Source organism: Carcharhinus amblyrhynchos, chromosome 3 (genome assembly GCF_965287045.1).
Source record: "Carcharhinus amblyrhynchos chromosome 3, sCarAmb.v2.hapA, whole genome shotgun sequence".
Taxonomy (NCBI): Eukaryota; Metazoa; Chordata; class Chondrichthyes; order Carcharhiniformes; family Carcharhinidae; genus Carcharhinus; species Carcharhinus amblyrhynchos.
In genome coordinates this window covers 62090133-62109042 of record NC_137326.1, presented here as the reverse complement: position 1 = coordinate 62109042, position 18910 = coordinate 62090133, and the positions used below count along the sequence as shown (strand labels likewise).

General features: G+C 45.9%; 2 protein-coding genes across 8 annotated transcripts in view; one reads left to right on the top strand and one right to left on the bottom strand.

Moving 5' to 3' along the window:
- The window catches only part of LOC145340242 (aminoacylase-1B-like), a 58838-nt gene extending 53291 nt beyond the window's left edge, over window positions 1–5547 (bottom strand). The window contains exon 1 of one of the 2 annotated variants that reach the window (XM_080184698.1): window positions 5515–5547. In XM_080184698.1, coding sequence (XP_080040824.1) covers window positions 5515–5532 — 18 coding nt within the window. In that variant the 5' untranslated portion in view covers window positions 5533–5547. The other variant, XM_080184689.1, reaches the window with a different exon arrangement.
- Window positions 5548–5926: 379 nt separating this feature from the next.
- Window positions 5927–18910, top strand: part of ip6k1 (inositol hexakisphosphate kinase 1) — a 102034-nt gene continuing 89050 nt past the window's right edge. For 5 of the 6 annotated variants that reach the window (XM_080184652.1, XM_080184672.1, XM_080184646.1 and 2 more), the window contains exons 1-2: window positions 5927–6052; window positions 12401–12472. The gene's annotated coding sequence lies outside the window, so the exon portion shown is untranslated. The remainder of the gene's footprint in view (window positions 6053–12400; window positions 12473–18910) is intronic. The other variant, XM_080184680.1, reaches the window with a different exon arrangement.

Sequence of the window (18910 nt, the reverse complement as noted above, 5' to 3'; positions counted from 1 at the left end):
AGAGGTGGGCCACTGTCTCTCTCACCCCCCCACCCCCAGAACAGACATGGTCTTTGATTTTGTTTCTCCGTGTGTAGTCAGGGGAGTGGTGTCAGCTATCATTACCCTATCTTACCAGGGAATTCTCCACTGTGAGTTGTGTACTGTTGAGATGTGAATAGAAAGAAGTGTCTACGTTCTTGGGGCTGGTGTTTCAGAGGGTTCACCTTTGTCCCCAGACTGCAACTACATCTAGCTCTGGATATTAAACTGGTTTGCTGCGCCTCTCAAAGGTTTGTCAGCTGTTCTGGTGGTGTTCAACATGGAGAATACTGATCATCAACTGAGGGAGGATGGCAAGGGGGATGGCATGTGGTAATCAACATGAGGTTTCTTTGCCCATTTTGATCTGGTGCCATGAAACTTCAATCTTGAGGGTTCCAAGGGCAACACCCAGCCAACCATATGCCAGCTGCAGTCATCGCTGCTGGATCAGTCCTGTTGGTGGGAGGAGATATACCCAGGGATGGCGATGATGATGTCTGGACATAATAAGTTATGACTCCATGAGTATGACAATTCGACTGCACCACTGCCGTCCTGCCGCAAAGGCTCCAGTAACAGTGATAGCTGTAAAACACACAAGCTCCAGATACGGAGACAGCTGCAAAACACAGAGGCTGCAGGTAATAATGGCATCCGTAAAATTCAGAGGCATCAGGTAACAGAGACACCTGTAAGAACCAGAGGTTCCAGGAAACAGTGACATCCTGTAAAACCCAGATGCATCAGGTAACAGTGACACCTATAAAACCCAGAGGTCTCGGGTAACAATGACACCTGTAAAACCTAGAGGCAACAAGTATCTGGGACATCTGTAAAACCCCAAAGACTCCAGGTGGCAATGGCACCTGTAAAACCCAGACGCATCAGGTAACAGAGACATCTCTAAAAACCCAGAGGCACCAGGTAACAGTGACACCTGTAAAACTCAGAGGTTCCAGGTAACAGTGACACAGGTAAAACACAGAGGCTCCAGATAACAGTGGTAAAAGCAGGGTCACTTTTAACATTTAAGAAAAACTTGGACGGGTTCATGGATGAGAGGGGTGTGGAGGGATATGGTCCAAGTGCAGGTCAGTGGGACTAGGCAAAAAATGGTTCGGCACAGACAGGAAGGGCCAAAAGGCCCTGTAAAACACAGGAGCTCCAGGTAACTGTGACACCTGTAAATCCCATAAACATCAGGTAACCATGACAGCTTAAAACCCAGCGGCTCCAGGTAACAGTGACGCTTGTCAAACCCAGACACTCCAGGAACAGTGACATGTGTAAAACATAGAGGCTCCAGGCAAAAGAGAAACCTGGAAAGCTCAAAGGCATCAGGTAACTGTGGCACATGTACAACCCTGAGGCATCAGATAACAGTGACACATGTAAAGCTTAGAGGTTCCAGGTAACAGAGACACTGTAAAACCCAGGGACATCAGGAACATCTCGCCAAGGCCATCCCCACACCCCAACTTCTTGCCTTAAAAACAACCGCACAACCTCAAACAGCCCATTGTTCGCAGCAAACTACCTAGCCTTCAGAACAGTGACCACGACACCAAACAACCCTGCCACATCAACCTCTGCAAGACATGCCGGATCATCAACATGAATGACATCATCTCATGTGAGAACACCACCCACCAGGTAGGTACACGACACATAATCTTGCAACTCAGCCAACGTTGTCTACCTAATACTGCTGCCAAAAGGATGTCCCGAAGCATGGCACATTGGGGAGACCATGCAGACGCTATGACAATGGATGAATGAACATCGCTCGACAATCACCAGGCAAGACTGTTCCCTTCCTGTTAGCGAACACTTCAGCGGTCACAGGCATTCAGCCTCTGATCTTAGGGTAAGCACTCTCCAAGGCGGCCTTCACAACACACGACAGCGCAGAGTCACTGAGCAGAGACTGATAGCCAAGTTCTGCACACATGAGGACGGCCTCAACCGGGATCTTGGGTTTACGTTGCACTATGTGTAACCCCCATGACTTGCCTGAACTTGCAACATCTCACTTACTGTCCTGTCTGGAACATAGAACATAGAACATTAGAGCGCAGAACAGGCCCTTCGGCCCATGATGTTGCGCCGACCAATTAAGAAAAAAGCAATGACCCTCTAACCTAAACCAATCCCTTTCCATCCATAAACCTATCTACGGACCTCTTAAACGCCCCCAAACTAGGCGCATCTACAACTGCAGCAGGCAGGGCATTCCATTCCCCCACCACCCTCTGGGTAAAGAACCTACCTCTGACATCCGTCCTATAACTACCACCCCTTAATTTAAAGCTATGTCCCCTCGTGCTAGCTTTCTCCATCCGAGGAAAAAGGCTATCACTGTCCACCCTATCTAAACCTCTAATCATCTTGTATGTTTCAATAAGGTCTCCACTTAGCCGCCTTCTTTCTAACGAAAACAACCTCAAATCCCTCAGTCTCTCCTCATAGGACCTTCCCTCCATTCCAGGCAACATCCTGGTAAACCTCCTCTGCACCCTCTCCAATGCCTCCACATCCTTCCTATAATGTGGGGACCAGAACTGTACACAATACTCCAAGTGCGGCCGCACCAGAGTTTTGTACAGTTGCAACATGACGTTGCGGCTCCTAAATTCAATCCCCCTACCAATAAACGCCAAGACACCGTATGCCTTCCTAACAACCTTATCGACTTGATTTCCAACTTTCAGGGATCTATGCACATATACACCTAGATCCCTCTGTTCGTCAACACATATATTGGAGACAATACACATCTCTTTAACCTATGCCTAATGCTATCTCCACTCACATTGTCTGCATTTTTAAGACTGGAATAGCAGATTAGCTGTAAAGACTCGCATTCTAATCAGCATTCTGTAAACTGTGTGCACCTTTATGTGCCCTTCTCTGATCAGAACTTTCCACACATCTGACAAAGGAACAGCGTTTCCGAAAGCTTGTGAGTCTACTATCAAATAAACTGATTGGGCTTTAACCTGGTGTTGTGAGACTTCTTACTGTGTTTATCCCAGTCCAACGCCAGCATCTCCACATCACACCTGTAAAACCCAGAGGCTCCAAATAACACTGACACCTGTAAAATCCAGAAGCATCAGGTAACAGTGACACAGGTAAAAGACAGAGGCTCCAAGTAACAGTGACACCTGTAAAACCCCAGAGACTTCTGGAACAGTGACACCTGTAAAATCCAGAGGCATCAGGTAATAGTGATACATGTAAAACACACAGGCTCCAGATAACAATGACACTTGTAAAACCCAGAAACATCAGGGAACAAAGACACCTTTAAAAGCCAGAAAGCACAGGTAACTGCAACCCCTATAAAACCCAAATGCTTCAACTAACAGTAATACCTGTAAAATCCAGAAACTTCAGGTAACTGTGACACCTGTACAACAGTAAAAAGTCTGACAGCACCAGGTTTTAGTCCAACTGATTTATTTGATAGTAAACTCACAAGCTTTCGAGGGCACTCCCTCTTCGTCAGGTGAATGGAGAGTTCTGGCCTCGGACAGAGCATATAAAGCACAGACAGTTTAGAGGTTACTGATTAGAATGCGAATCTTTACTCCTACCCTGCTGTTCAAGTCCTAAAGTGGCTGACAATGTGTGTGGAAGGAGCACTGATCACAGGTTAAAGAGATGTGTATAAACCCAGAGGCATCAGGTAACAGTGGCACATGTACAATGCAGAGGCATCAGATATCTGTGACACCTGTAAAACCAGCAAGAAGTCTCACAACACCAGGTTAAAGACCAACAGGTTTATTTGGTAGCAAAAGCCACTAGCTTTCAGAGCGCTGCCCCTTTGTCAGGTAAGTGGGAGTTCTGTCCACAAACAGGGCATATAAAGACACAAACTCAATTTACAAAATAATGGTTGGAATGCGAGTCTTTACAGGTAATCAAGTCTTAAAGGTACAGACAATGTGAGTGGAGTGAGCGTTAAGCACAGGTTAAAGAGATGTGTCTCCAGACAGGACAGTTAGTGAGATTTTGTAAGCCCAGGCAAGTCATGGAGGTTACAGATAGTGTGACATGAACCCAAGATCCCTGTTGAGGCCATCCCCATGTGCGTGGAACTTAGCTATCAGTTTCTGCTCAGTGACTCTGCGTTGTCGTGTGTTGTGAAGGCCGCCTCGGAGAATGCTTACCCAAAGATCAGAGGCTGAATGCCCATGACTGCTGAAGTGTTCCCCAACAGGAAGAGAATACTCTTGCCTGGTGATTGTTGAGCGGTGTTCATTCATCCGTTGTTGTAGCATCTGCATGGTCTCCCCAATGTACCATGCCTCGGGACATCCTTTCCTGCAGCGTATCAGGTAAGAAATCTCACAACACCAGGTTAAAGTCCTGTTGGACTTTAACCTGGTGTTGTGAGACTTCTTACTATGTCTACCCCAGTCCAATGCCAGCATCTCCATATCATGCTTATCAGGTAGACAACGATGACCGAGTTGCAAGAGTATGTATCATGTACCAGGTGGATGGTGTTCTCACGTGAGATGATGGCATCCGTGTCGATGATCCGGCACATCTTGCAGAGGTTGCTGTGGCAGGGTTTTGTGGTGTCATGGTTACTGTTCTCCTTTAAAACTCCACTGACACCTGTAAAACCCCAGTGACACCAAGTAACAGTGACACCTGTAAAACCTAGACATATCGGGTAACAGTGACACCTGTAAATCCCCAGAGACTTCAGGTAACAGTGACACTTGTAAAATCCAGAGGCTCCTGCGACACTTGTAAAACCCAGAGGCTCCAGGTAACAGTGGCACCTGTAAATCCAGAGACTCCAGGCAAAAGAAAAACCTGTAAAACCCAGAGGTGTCAGGTAACAGTGGCATATGTACAACCCAGATGCATCAGGTTTCTATAACATCTGTAAAACCCAGAGGCTTCAGGTAACAGTGACACCTGTAAAACACAGAGGCTCCAGGTAACAGTGACACCTGTAAAACCCACAGACTTCAGAAACAGTGATACCTGTAAAACACAGAGGCGCCAGGTAAAAGTGACACCTGTAAAACACAGAGGCTTCAGGTAACAGTGACACCTGTAAAATCCAGAAATTACAGGTATCTGCGCTACCTGTAAAACCCAGAAACTACAGGTAACTGCGACATCTGTAAAACTCGCAGACTCCAGGTAACCGTGAGGCTTGTTGAGTCTATTCTGCTGATAAATTTCCCGTGCCTGCCACATGAAGATTCACTATCTTTCGCGGTTTGATTCGAGCTAGCAACTTCCAGCATTGCTGCCGTTTGTGGACTGCCAGTTCAGCGAGCTGTATCACTGCACTCTCAGAGAATAAGTGTCATTGTGTAAACTCCATGCAGGAACTGATCCTGGGCCCCTGGCGCTGTGAGGCAGTGGTGCTAACCACTCTGTGTGCTGGTAACTAGGAAGCTCCAGGAGGCTGATTATTGAATCCCAACTGGCCTCAGAAATATTTATCAGCCTTACTGATCTCTCCGATTCCATATGCTGGAATGACTGGGATCAGGGTGGTATTCCATAGACCATTGTGACCCCACAGGGGCAAACTCAAGGCACTCTGGCTCCTCTCCCAATATTATGCAGATGGCTAAGACGTGATGACATCTGTGTCGGCGTGTGCATGTTAATAAGCGTGATACGGTCAGTGTCGACGTGCACATGTTAATGAGCGTGATCAGATCAGAGTCGACGTGTGCATGTTAATAAGCGTGATGAGATCGGTGTTGACGTGCGCATGTTAATAAGCGTGATGATATCAGTGTCGGCGTGTGTATGTTAATAAGTATTATGATATCAGTGTCGGCGTGTGTATGTTGATGAGCGTGATGAGATCAGTGACGGCGTGCGCATGCAAATGAGCGTGATGAGGTGGCTTTCGCCGCCATCTTGCTTGTTTGTGTCCGGTTTCCAGGCGGTTGGGCAGCGAGCGTTTCGTATTCCGGTGACCGAGTGAGTGAGGCCGGGGAGTCGGGCAGCGCCGTCCAGCCCTGCCCAGCGCAGCACGGTGAGTGCATGAGAGAGGGACGGGAAAGGTGGGGTTCTCGCTCATCCTGGTCTGCCTGATGGAGGAGCCGGTTTCGGTGAGACCGGCCGAATCGGTGCCGGGCTTCAGGGAGCGGAGAAGGCCCGTGAGGGCGCGCCCGGGAAACCCCAACCGCCGGGCTCAACTCCCTCCACCCCCCCATCCCATCAAACCCACCCTTTACCTCCCATCCCCCACCCTCCGATCAAACCATCCTCATAACCATCATCCCATCCTCACCTCTGCCCCAGTCCACCCCCATCGCCCATTAATCCTCCCACCCCCATAACCACCATCACCTCTCCCACCCCATCCCCTGCCATCAAACTCATAACTCCCAACTCCAATCACCCATCCATCCCCATTCAATCACTTTTGTTATGCCCCCATTACCTCATTACGCCCTCCCAGCCCCCATGCCCAAACTGAAGATAGGCCATGGAGATAAAGGCATGTTAACTGCAGTTGCTGAAATCTGAAACAAAAACAGAAAGTGCTAAAAAAATCTCTGATATTAGCTGCTGAGAGAAAGCTAATATTGAGTTTGGGTGGCACTTTATAGTAAGCATGGCATCCAGGAGCCTATCAAAACTGGAGTCAACGTGAATCAGAACAAAACTATGCTGGTTGGAGTCCTATCTGACACAAAGGAAGATGGTTGTGTTGTTGTAGGTCCATCATCTCAGTCCCAGATCTTCGCTGCAGGAGTTTCTCAGGGGAGTGTCCTCAGACTAAACATTTTCAGCTATTTCATGAAAAACCCTCCATGTAGCAAGTGTCCACGTGCAGCAAGACCTGGACAATATTGAGGCAAGGGCTACAGATAGCAAGTAACACAAGTGCCAGCCAGTGACCATGTCCAGCAAAAAAAAGATCTAAATATTGCCCCATGATATGCAACGACAAAACCATTGCTGAATCCTCCACCGTTGCTATCCTGGAAACCAAACTGGACCAGACATATAATTAGTGTGGCTACGAGAGCAGGTCAGAAGATGGGAATTCTGCAGCAAGCAACTCATCTCCTCACTCCCCAAAGCCAGTCGACTTTCTGCAAGGCAGAAATTAAGATTATGATGGAATGCTCTTCGCTTGTCTGGATGGGTGCAGCTCTAACAACATTCAAGCTCGACACCATCTAGCCAAAGTTGTCCTGCTTGATTGGCAGCCCATCCACCACCTTAAACAGAGTGGTAGCAATGTGTACTTGCAAGATGCACCTGCAATAGCTCACCAAGGCTCTCTTGACATGAACTTCTGAACCTATCAGTGTACCATTAAAAGGAAAAAAGACATGAGATGCATGGGAACACGTGGAACTATACCACTTTTCCCTCATTGTTAATGGATTAAAATCCTAGAACTCAGTAGCAGTTCTATGGATGTAAAAAGATCATGGACTGCATTGGGATAGCTATGTTTGTCATTGTTTATTAATTTCCCAGTCTGATTAAATGTGGTCTTTGGTATGGTCATAGGCCTTGGTAGGTGTGGGCTAAGGGTGGGTGAGTTGCAGGGAGAGTAGACTGTGTTGGGAATTAAAATTCGCCTTCACTCTGATGCAAATTGTATGCCTGATTGATGATTTTAAATGAGCACAGTGTTAGCTAAGCTTTGTACTTTTAGTCACTTTTCTTAGTGCCAGCTCTACCTTTAGCATCAAGCTGCATGGCTGGATGGCTCCCCCCCCTTCGAAAAGCAAGTTGTCCTGACCTTGAGGTGTTTCAACCAATTGACTACTTTGTGAAATTACTGTTGTAATTTTGGGAAATGCAATTTGTACATAGCATAGCCCAACAAACAAAACTGAGATGGTGCCTAACTAATTTTGTCATGTTAGTGAATTATTGCTTATTGGGAGAACCACGCTCCTGCTTTTCCAAGAATCACGTAGAATGTTCAGCATGCATCTTATGAGGATGAACCAGGCGTCAATATAATGTTTTGTTCAAAAAAACAGTTGACGGTTCCTCTCTCCCACAGCACTGTATTGAAGTGGGAACCTAGATTATACATAGAATCATGGAACCCTACAGAAAGAGGCCCTTCAGCCCATCGAGTCTGCACTGAACACACTCCCACCCAGGCCCTACCCCCAGATTATACCCACTAATCCTTTTAACCTACGCATCCCTGGACGCTAAGGGGCAATTTCTTAACATGGCCAATCAACCTAACTCCCACATCTTTTGGACTGTGGGAGGAAACTGGAGTACCCGGAGGAAACCTACGCAGACACAAGGAGAATGTGCAAACTCCACACAGTCAGTGACCCGAGCGGAGAATCGAACCCAGGACCCTGGACCTGTGAAGCAGCAGTGCTAACCACTGTGCTACCATGCCACCCAATTCGAATCTGAATGGGACTTGAATCCACAAACTGGTTCAGTGGTGACAATATCACACTGGAGTCAATGGATTGGAATCATATGCAAGGACGTTGACTGGTTATTATCTCAGTGAAAAAAAGCATGAGTATTTCTAATAGCCTTGTTGTAACTAATGACCTCTGCTATTCCAGACACTGGTGCCGTTAAGGGCATTTGCTATTGTTGTTACTGAGGAGATACTGTTGTGGAAAAGTTAAAGAATTAAATTTGGAGAATTTGTATTGAAGAGTAAGAAAGTGTAATATGTTTAAAGAATTTTTGAATAAATTCTATCAAGGAGGCATTGGGCATTACTTAAAATTTCTATTTCCAGGTTTTGTGTCCAGCCTTTGTCATTTGAGATGGCCATTTTAGCAATTTGTGAATTAAATTGCTGCTTGGATATTTTCTTACTAAAATGAAAATAAAAGCACAACTCCCATTGGACCCTTAGAATTTATGCATTTATTCAGTAGCAGAATCTTAAATCATACTTTTTTTGACTTGTCTTTGCTGTTTTACCCCTCCTGTTCCTGGTCTTGATGCATGGAATTAGCAATGCCAGCAGTGTATTTAACTGTGGAGGGGCATCACGGCCAATATCCCATGTCCACAGACTTACTTTATAGCAGGATGACTGGATAGCAGTCAGGGATTGGAATCTTGTCCAGTGTTATGCAGCTTAGCCAGGTTGTCCTTCAATATCTGTAACTGAGCTCATTGCTTCAACTTGTAAGGCTGAGGAAGTGACAGGTCAGCTCTCAATGATGGAAGTTAGAGAAATTGTTTGCGATGTTTTAATTCTGTGATGGGATGCAGGTGTCACTGACAAGGCCATCCTGAAGGATTAGGGATCTCTAAATGCCCTTGCTTGGCTATTTCAAATAGCATTAAAGAGTCGATTGCGTTACTGTGGGTTTGTGGCCACACATAGGCCAGACCAGGCAAGGGCGGCAGATTTCCTTCCTTACAGGACAGTAGTGAAACAGGTAGGTTTTTACAACAATCAGTGATAGTTTCATGGTTACTGTTAATGAGATTAGCTTTATATTCTGAGTATAAAGGCAGGACCATGTTTTAATCTTGCCTCACTCCTCCTCATTTGGAAATGCCAAAGTATTCATCAAGATGCAGAGTACCATCAGTTTTTGCATTAGTGTCAAAATTGCATCACATTGATGTGAACGTTGCAATGTAACTAAAATTGTACCAGATTAAGCAATACAGTCATGAGTTGGCAAGTGAAATATTCAACTCCTGTGAAGGAAATTGTATTTACAGTAAAACAAATTGGGTCACTGCATATACCCTTCATCCAGCATTGGAATATTGACTGGAAACATTTCCCTATTTAAATAAAACCCTTCTCTTTTAATAGCTCTTGGATCAGCTGATAGTTTCTCTTTGATTTAACTTTTCTCTTCCTCTTTCTCCAACTCCCAGGTTCACTTTCAATTTATTTTTTCTGGTGTTTACTGTGGCAGTTTCTTGTCAGCTTACTGGATTTTTGAGGAACTTTGTTTTTTTTCCCCCTGCTGCTTTGTATTCTCAATTGCTGCCAGTTTTTTCAGTTTGTTGATAGATGCTGAAGATATTCTTGCAGCAACACTTGCTAGTGGGAAGTTGCACATACTGTTGTTTGGCAGAAAGAATAACAAAAAAATACACTTGCTTTAAAAGTGGCTGTGGTGTTGGAATTTCAGATTTAAATTGGATGATTTGCAGAAGCTTTTACTCTGCATCTGCAGAAGGCAGGTCACACTTTCAAATGCTTTCTTACTTGAGGAAATAGTGGTTTGGTGGTAATGTCACTGGACTGGTAATTCAGAGGCCCTGGCTAATGCGTTGGAGACATGGGTTCAGATCCCATCACTACAGCTGGTGGAATTTAAATTCAGTTGACAAATCTGGAATTGAAAGCTAGTCTCAATAATGGTGAGCATAAAGCTATTATCAACTGTCGTAAAAATCCATCTGGTGGACTGATGTCATGTAGGGAAGGAAACCATCCTTAGCCCTGTCTGGCTTTGACTTGAGACCCACAGCAACTTTTAACTGTCTTCTGTAATGACCTAGCAAGCCACTCAGTTCAAGGGAAATTGCTGGCAGTATAAGCAACGCCCACACTCAACCCTGACTGAGCGAATTCCCAAACTGACGAGAAGCTGGCCCAGGGGCACATGTAAAGTAGAGGTGGGCTATGAGCAACACCCAGGCCACAGTATAAGGCTTACTGCCCCCGTGTAGCTTGAGACATCCCAATTGAGCCTCAGGCAATGCAGAAGCTAATCTGATTGAATAAGCAGCCACAACATTTCTGCCATTTGTTTCATGTAAATATTGTTTCTTCATTCATGCGATTCTCTGAATGTGAATGCATTATCGACTTATCCTCAATCGTTCCACAAGGGAGTTGTAATGGAATATTTCTGTGATGCTTGTGAGCCATCCAATAGAGTTTTTCACAGTTTATTTGCAATTGGACCTATCTTTCAACACTCTCATCAATCAGTGGTTGTACAAGATATAGTTTATACAGCATGTCACATTATTCAGCACACCCTCATAGTCTTTGCAGTCATGTGTTTGTGATAAATCTCATCTGCAGCCATCTGTCTTAACCACCCCCCACTCCCCTTTAGAATTAGAGGAATTTTTTTTCTCCTCCGCTTTGGACTTTCCTAAAGGTGGAGACTCCTACAAACTAACGTTCATTGATTCACATTGCTCTCCAGTGTCTCGATCCACTAGCTTTTTTATAAGGCACGCACATGAGGATGAAAGAAACAGGAGGATATGCTGATAAGGTTAGGGTATGTAGGAAGTGAACAGACTAGTGTAGATTGTAAATGTCAGCATAGACCAATCAGTCTGGCTGAAAACATTGAAAAGTCTACAGCAGTGAACTTTTATGTAAAAGCTATTTGATTATGGGCAGACTGTCACGGCCAAATGAAATTCTGTCTTTGTCCCAGTGTCTGCTTTCAACAGGTGTCAATGTGTGGAAAGAAGATTAGCTAACTTTCTGTTCACTCCTTTTCTCTTCCCAGTTCATTCCTGTTGTTAGTGTCTCTGTGGCCCAATTCCCCACTGCACCATCTTGCCAACTGAAGTCGGGGAGGTATTAAAAGAAACTTTTAAAAAAAACTTATTCGTGATTCTATGAAATTGGGGCAGCATAGTGGTTAGCACCAGGGATCCAGTTTTGATTCCTGGTTTGGGTCACTGTCTGTGCGGATCTGCAAATTTTCCCCCATGTCTGCGTGGGTTTCTTCCGGGTTCCGCAGCTTCGTAGAAATCATAGAAACTCTACAGTGCAGAAAGAGGCCATTTGGCCCATCGAGTCTACACCAACCACAATCCCACCCAGGCCCTACCCCTATATCTCTAAATATTTTACCCGCTAATTCCTCTAACCTATGCATCTCAGGACAGCAAGGGGCAATTTTTTAGCAGAGCCAATCAACCTAACCTGCACATCCTTGGACTCTGGGAGGAAACCCACGCAGACAGAAAGAGAATGTACAAACTCCACACAAACAATGACCCAAGCCAGGAATTGAACCAAGGTCCCTGGAGCTGTGAAGCAGCAGTGCTAACCATTATGCTACCGTGTTGCCCACAGTCTGAAAGACTATTGATTAGGTGCATTGGTTATACTAAGTTCTCCCTCAGCATATCTGAACTGATGCCAGAGTGTGGTGACTAAGGGATTTTCACAGTGGCTTCATTGCAGTGTTAATGTAAGCCTACTTGTGATGCTAATAAATAAACTTCTTTTAAAATGGCCTTCAGCTGTATAGATTGCTAGAAAACCCCATGAAGCAGCTTCATGGTGCATGAAAGATGTCTGAACCACTAGAAAAAAGACAGACTAGGTTTTAGGCAGAAGAAGGCCTTTTCGGCCCATTGTGTCCACATTGTTGAATAAAGGTCTGACTACACTAATCCTATTTTCCAGCATCTGGCCCACCGTCCTGGAGGTTATGGAAATTGCTGGAAATCTGAAAGAAAGCCAGGAAACACAAGGCAGGTCAGTCAGTGTCCGTATCAAAGAACTCTCAGCTGAAACAGTCGTTCCTCTGACCTCTCCCCTGACGCTGCCTGATTTTGACTGTCTGCAGTGCCTGATCCTGTTGTCAATGGAAAAAAGTTGGAGAGTTAATTTCTTTCCTTACAAGTAAACACTGTCAAAAATAATCAAATGGATGTATGTGCCAAGTGTGTCAAAGTATTATCAGGTCACTTTGGTGATTGCACCATAGCAATGTGATGTGCTTAATTGATTGTACCATCCTTCTTCAAAGACTCTCTTCTATTAACTAGTTGGGTGGCACTCCCTTCTCCTTGTTGCACTATCTATAATGGCTTCTCTATCCATTGCTGTATCATTAACTGAGGAGTGCCCTCAATGATCCATCATTGACTTTCTTCCTATTCCTCATCCAACCGTGGGAACATCATCTGGAATTGTGTGGTATGATGTTCTGACAACATCCAGTTTTACCTCACCACCACATCTCTCCTCTCCTCCACTGCCTCTCTGTTTTCACACTGCTCCTCTGACATTCAGTCCAGGAAAAGCTGATACTTCCTCCTATTTGGAGATCAAGAAAATCCTGACTTTGGTCTCCGTCATAAACGCTATTCCCCAGCCACCAAGATTCTGGCAGTTGTCTGAGTTTGGCCATACTATTTGACCTTGAGTTAAGCCTCTGACCTCATCATCTGTGTCACAAAGACTGTCCACTCCCATCTCTAACACAGCGTTCTGCCTTTATCTTGTACCAGGTTATGTTTATCTATCACCTCTCTGCCGGCTGACTCACTTTGGCTCCCAATGTTTAAATTATTACCCTTTGAGCGTGGCTTTTATCAAAATAAACTTGTAGAAACTATAGCGAATGAATTAGCTTAATACTTAATAATTGAAATATTTAAACAGGACAAGATACAACTTTTAACTGCTGATCTATCTCAGTTAGTTCCAATTTAAGCAATATTTCTCTTACGTAAGGGGTTCATCCGGTTGTCTAGTTTGTGGTAGCTCTTAGCCTCTTTAATATAGTGGGCAATACTTCTGTTCACACTTTTCCTGATGTTTGTATAGCTTTAGTCAAGGCATTCTTAAGGATTCTGTTCATATGTTTCACCATTCCAGAACTCTGTGGGTGGTAAGGGATGTGGAATTTTTGTTTTATCCCTATCAATTAGCACACTGATTTTACCATCTTTCCGGTGAAGTCTGTCCCGTGGTCCGAATTGATTTAGAACATAGAACACCACAACACGCACAGGCCCTTTGTCCCACAAGCTGCGCCGATCATATCCCTACCTACCAGGCCTATCTATAACCCTCAACCCCATTAAATTCCATGTACTCATCCAGAAGTCTCTTAAAAGACCGCAACGAGTTTGCCTCCACCGATGGCAGCCAATTCCACTCACTCACCACCCTCTGAGTGAAAAACTTAGCCCTGACATCTCCTCTGTACCTAGTCCCCAGCACCTTAAACCTGTGTCCTCTTGTAGTGACAATTTCAGCCCTGGGAAATAGCCTCTGAGAATCCACCCTATCTATACCTCTCAACATCTTATAAACCTCTATCAGGTCACCTCTCATCCTTCGTCTCTCCAGGGAGAAAAGATCTAGCTTCCTCAACCTATCCTCATAAGGCATGCCACCCAATCCAGGCAACATCCTTGTAAATCTCCTCTGCACCCTTTCAATAGCTTCCACACCCTCCTTGTAGTGAGGTGACCAGAACTGAGCACAGTACTCCAAGTGGGGTCTGGCAAGGGTCTTATAAAGTTGCAGTGTTATTTCCCAACTCCTAAACTCAATCTCTTGATTAATGAAGGCTAGTATGCCATATGCCTTCTTGACCACATCCTCCACCTGTGAGGCCAATTTAAGAGTCCTATGGACCCGGATCCCAATGTCCTTCTGATCCTCTACATTGCTAAGAGTCTTACCCTTGATATTATACCCCTTCATCTCATTGGACCTACCAAAATGGACCACTACATATTTATCTGGGTTGAAGTCCATCTGCCTGTTCTCAGCCCAGTCTTGCATCCTATCTATGTCACGCTGCAACTTCTGACATCCCTCCAGACTATCCACAACACCACCAACCTTTGTGTCGTTGGTAAATTTACTAACCCATCCCTCCACTTCCTCATCCAGGTCATTTATGAAAATGACAAACAGCAAGAGTCTCAGAACAGATCCCTGGGGCACTCCACTGGTGACTGACGTCCATGCAGAAAAAACCCCATCTACAACCACTCTCTGCCTTCTGTAGGCAAGCCAGTTCTGCATCCACGAGGCAACAGTCCCTTGGATTCCATGCCCTCTCACTTTTTCAAGAAGTCTTGCATGGGGGACCTTATCAAACGCCTTGCAGAAGCCCATATAAACCACATCCACCGCTCTTCCTTCGTCATTGTGTTCAGTCACATTTTCAAAGAACTCAACTAGGCTCGTAAGGCACGACCTGCCCTTAGCAAACCCATGCTGACTACTTTTGATCATACTAAACTTCTCTAAATGTACATAAATCCTGTCCCTCAGTATCCTCTCCATCAAAGGTCAGACTCACTGGCCGGTAATTCCCTGGGCTATCCCTGTTCCCTTTTTTTGAAAATAGGAACCACACCAGCAATCCTCCAATCCTACAGAACCTCTCCTGTCTCCATCGACACAAAGATCATCGCCAGAGGCTCTGCAATCTCTTCCCTCACGTCCCACAGTAACCTGGGGTACATCCCATCTGGTCCCGGCGACTTATCTATCTTGATGCAATTTAGAAGTTCCAACACATCCTCTTTCGTAACATCCACATACTCAATCTTTTCAGTCGGCAGCAAACCTGCAGTACAACCACCCAGATCGTTTTCCACCATGAATAACAAGGCAAAGTATTCATTAAGTACCTCTGCCGTTTCTACCAGTTCCGTGCAGACTTTTCCCCCTTTTGCCTTTTACAGGCCCTATTCCTTCACGTCTCATCCTTCTACTCTTCACATATTTGTAGAATGCCTTGGGGTTCTCCTTAATCTTACTCAACAAGGCCTTCTCATGACCCCTTCTGGTTCTCCTAATTTCCTTTTTAAGCTCCTTCCTACAACCCGTATACTCTGGATCCTTTACATCTCCTAGGTCTGTGAACCTTCTGTATGCCTTTCTTTTCTTTCTGACTAGGTTCATTACAGCCTTTGTGCGACCCGGTTCCCGTAACCTACCAAAACCCTGTCTCATCGCAACTTTGTCATGCAGAGCTCCAGACAAACATTCCTTGAAAATCTGCCACCTTCCTCCGGTACTTTTCCCCAAGAACACCTCCTTCCAATTTACTCGTCTAATTTCCTGCCTGATGGCTTCATATTTCCCCTTACTCCAGATAAACACTTTCCTAGCATGCCTGATCCTATCTCTTTCCAATGCTATTGTGAAGGAGATAGAATTATGATCGCTATCCCCAAGATGCTCTCCCACCAAGAGATCTGACATCTGTCCAGGTTCATTAGCCAGCACCAGATCAAGTACAGCTCTCCTCTCGTAGGCTTATCCACATACTGGTTCAGGAAACCCTCCTGAACACACCTAACAAACTCCTCCCATCCAAACCCCTTACCATTGGGATGTTTCAGTCGATGTTTGGGAAATTAAAGTCTCCCATCACGACAACTCTGTTATTACTACATCTGCTGCCTGGGTTTGCAAAACCTCACTTACTGTACTGTCTGGAGACAATACACATCTCTTTAAACTGTGATCAGTGCTCCTTCCACTCACATTATCAGCCACTTCAGGTCTTGAACAGCAGGTTAGGTGTAAGGATTCGCATTCTAATCAGTAATCTCTAAACTGTCTGTGCTTTATATGCTCTGTCTGAGGCCAGAACTCTCCATTCACCTGACGAAGGGGCTAACCCGAAAGCTTGCGAGTATATTATCAAATAAATAGGTTGGACTAAAACCTGGTGTTGTCAGACTTTTTACTGTGATTACTACATCTGTCCAGGATCTCTTTCCCTACCTGCACCTCAACATCCCTGTCACTATTGGCCGGCCTATAGAAAACACCCAGCAAAGTTACCGACCCTTTGCTGTTCGTAACTTCCACCCACAGAGACTCTGTAGACAATCCCTCCAAGCGTCCACCTTCTCTACAGCCGTGACGCTATCCCTGATCAACAGTGCCACTCTGCCCCCTGTTTTGCCTCCCTCCCTGTCCCTCCTGAAACATCTGAATCTCGGCACCTGAAGTACCCAGTCCTGTCCCTGAGACATCCAAGTCTCTGTAATGGCCACCACATCACATTCCCAAGCAGCGATCCACGCTCTGAGCTCATCCACTTTATTCACTACACTCCTGGCGTTAAAGTAGACACACCCGAGACCTTCAGCCTGGGCGCTCCCCTTCTCAATCACCCATCTATCCTCCCTCTTACACTCTCTACAGCCCTTCTCTACTTGCGAGCTAACCTCCTTGCTCTCAGTCACCTCATCTCGATTCCTTCCCCCCAACCTTTCTAGTTTAAAGTCCCCCCAGTAGTCCTAGCCAATCTTCCTGCCAAGATATTGGTCCCCCTGGGATTCAAGTGCCGCCCGTCTTTATTGTACAGGACACATCTGCCCCTAAAGAGGTCCCAATGGTCCAGGAACCTGAATCCCTGCTCCCTGCTCCCGTCCCCCAGCCATGCATTCATCCTCCACCTCATTCCATTCCTGCTGTCACTCTCTCACAGCGCAGGCAGCAATCCTGAGATAACCACCTTTGTGTTCCTCCTTCTCAGCTGTCAACCTAACTCCCTATAATCTGTTTTCATGACCCCTTCCCTCTTCCTACCTATGTCAGTGGTACCTATATGTACCACGACCTCTGGCTCCTCTCCCTCCCCCTTCAGGATTTCTGGGACATGTTCAGAGACATCCCAGATCCTGGCACCAGGGAGGCAAACCACAATCCGAGACTCCCGTCTGCGTCCACAAAAAACGCCTGTCCAACCCCCTCACTATAGAGTCCCTTATTAACATTGCCTTCTTCCTCCTTTCCTTACCTTTTTGAACTACTAGGTTGGGCTCAGCTCCAGGAACACAGCCACCACTGTCTCCCCCAGCAGTACTCAGACAGGAGTACTTATTATGAAGGGGCACATCCACCGGGGTGCTTTCTGTCATCTGAGCTTTTCCCTTCCTGACCGTTACCCACTTACCTTCCTCCCGTGGCCCTGGTGTGACCACCTGCCAGTAGCTCCTCATTTTCTCTAACCAGATGAAGGTCCTTGAGCTGCAATTCCAGTTCCCTAACAGGGCCCCTTAGGAACCGCAGCTCAACACACCGAGCACAGATATGGACGTCTGGGAGGCCAGGAGCCTCCAGGACCTCCCATATCTTACACTGGGAGCAACATACTGGCCTCACACTGATTGCCCTTTTAAGAAATACAGGAGAAAAAAAATTAAAACTTTTAAACTTACCTTGCTTCGCCCTTTTCGCCCAAAGCCCTTACAGCTCTCACTCTGCTCCCTGCTCACTCCGCTGCCCGCTGTATACTGCAGCCTCCCTTTTATACTTCGCGTGCTTTAAAAAAACCTTCCCAGCACACCCTGCGGCCCACTTCTGTTAAAATCTTAGTTAATTTTAAAACTCTAAAACCCCACGAAAAGCTTTAAAAAAAGTCAGTCGCTCACCTTGTCTCACTTGATCTTTCCCTCAGCTTGTTCCATGCACAATGATTTGTAGGGATACTCCCCATCTCAGGATTACTGCTTTAAGAATTCTGAGGGAGTGGTTAGCAGGCAGTTGTGGGCCATCAGCTTTAAATCAGCGCCAGGTTTAAAAGGAGGCCTGGTGTAGACAGCGGGCAGCGTCTGAGCGGGCAGCGGAGTGAGTGGGAAGCAGAGTGAGCTACTAGGGCTTAATATCAAAAAGGGCTTGAAGGAAAAAAGGCCAGGTGAGTTCGTTTGAAAAACAAAAAAAACAAAAAAAATTTTTTCAAAACTACTACATTGAATAATGGAGGGGCATGTGATGTGTGGTTTCTGTATGATGTGGGAACTGGTGGACCCCAGGGTTCATCCCAGTGACCATGTCTGCAGTAAGTGCAGGTTGCTGGAGGAGCTCCAGCTCAGGGTAAATGAGCTGGCCTCTGAGCGACAGACACTGAGGCTCATCAGGGGGAGAGAGGGTGCCATTGTCAATGGGGTGCAAGTGACATCCACCCCGCCTAGACTGGCTAACTCTAAGGGTCAGGGACAAGAGGGGGCTGCTGGGAGGAGGAAGGGGGGTGAGGAGCGGAGGCCTCAGCCTCTTAATCTGCACAACAGGTTTGAGGTTCTTGCTTCCAGGCTGGACGAGAACGAGGCAGGTGAGGTTGGTGAGCAAACTGCACACGGTACAGTGCTGCAGCAGGACATAGGCAAAGAGAAAGGGAAAAGGAACGTAGTAGTGATTGGGGAT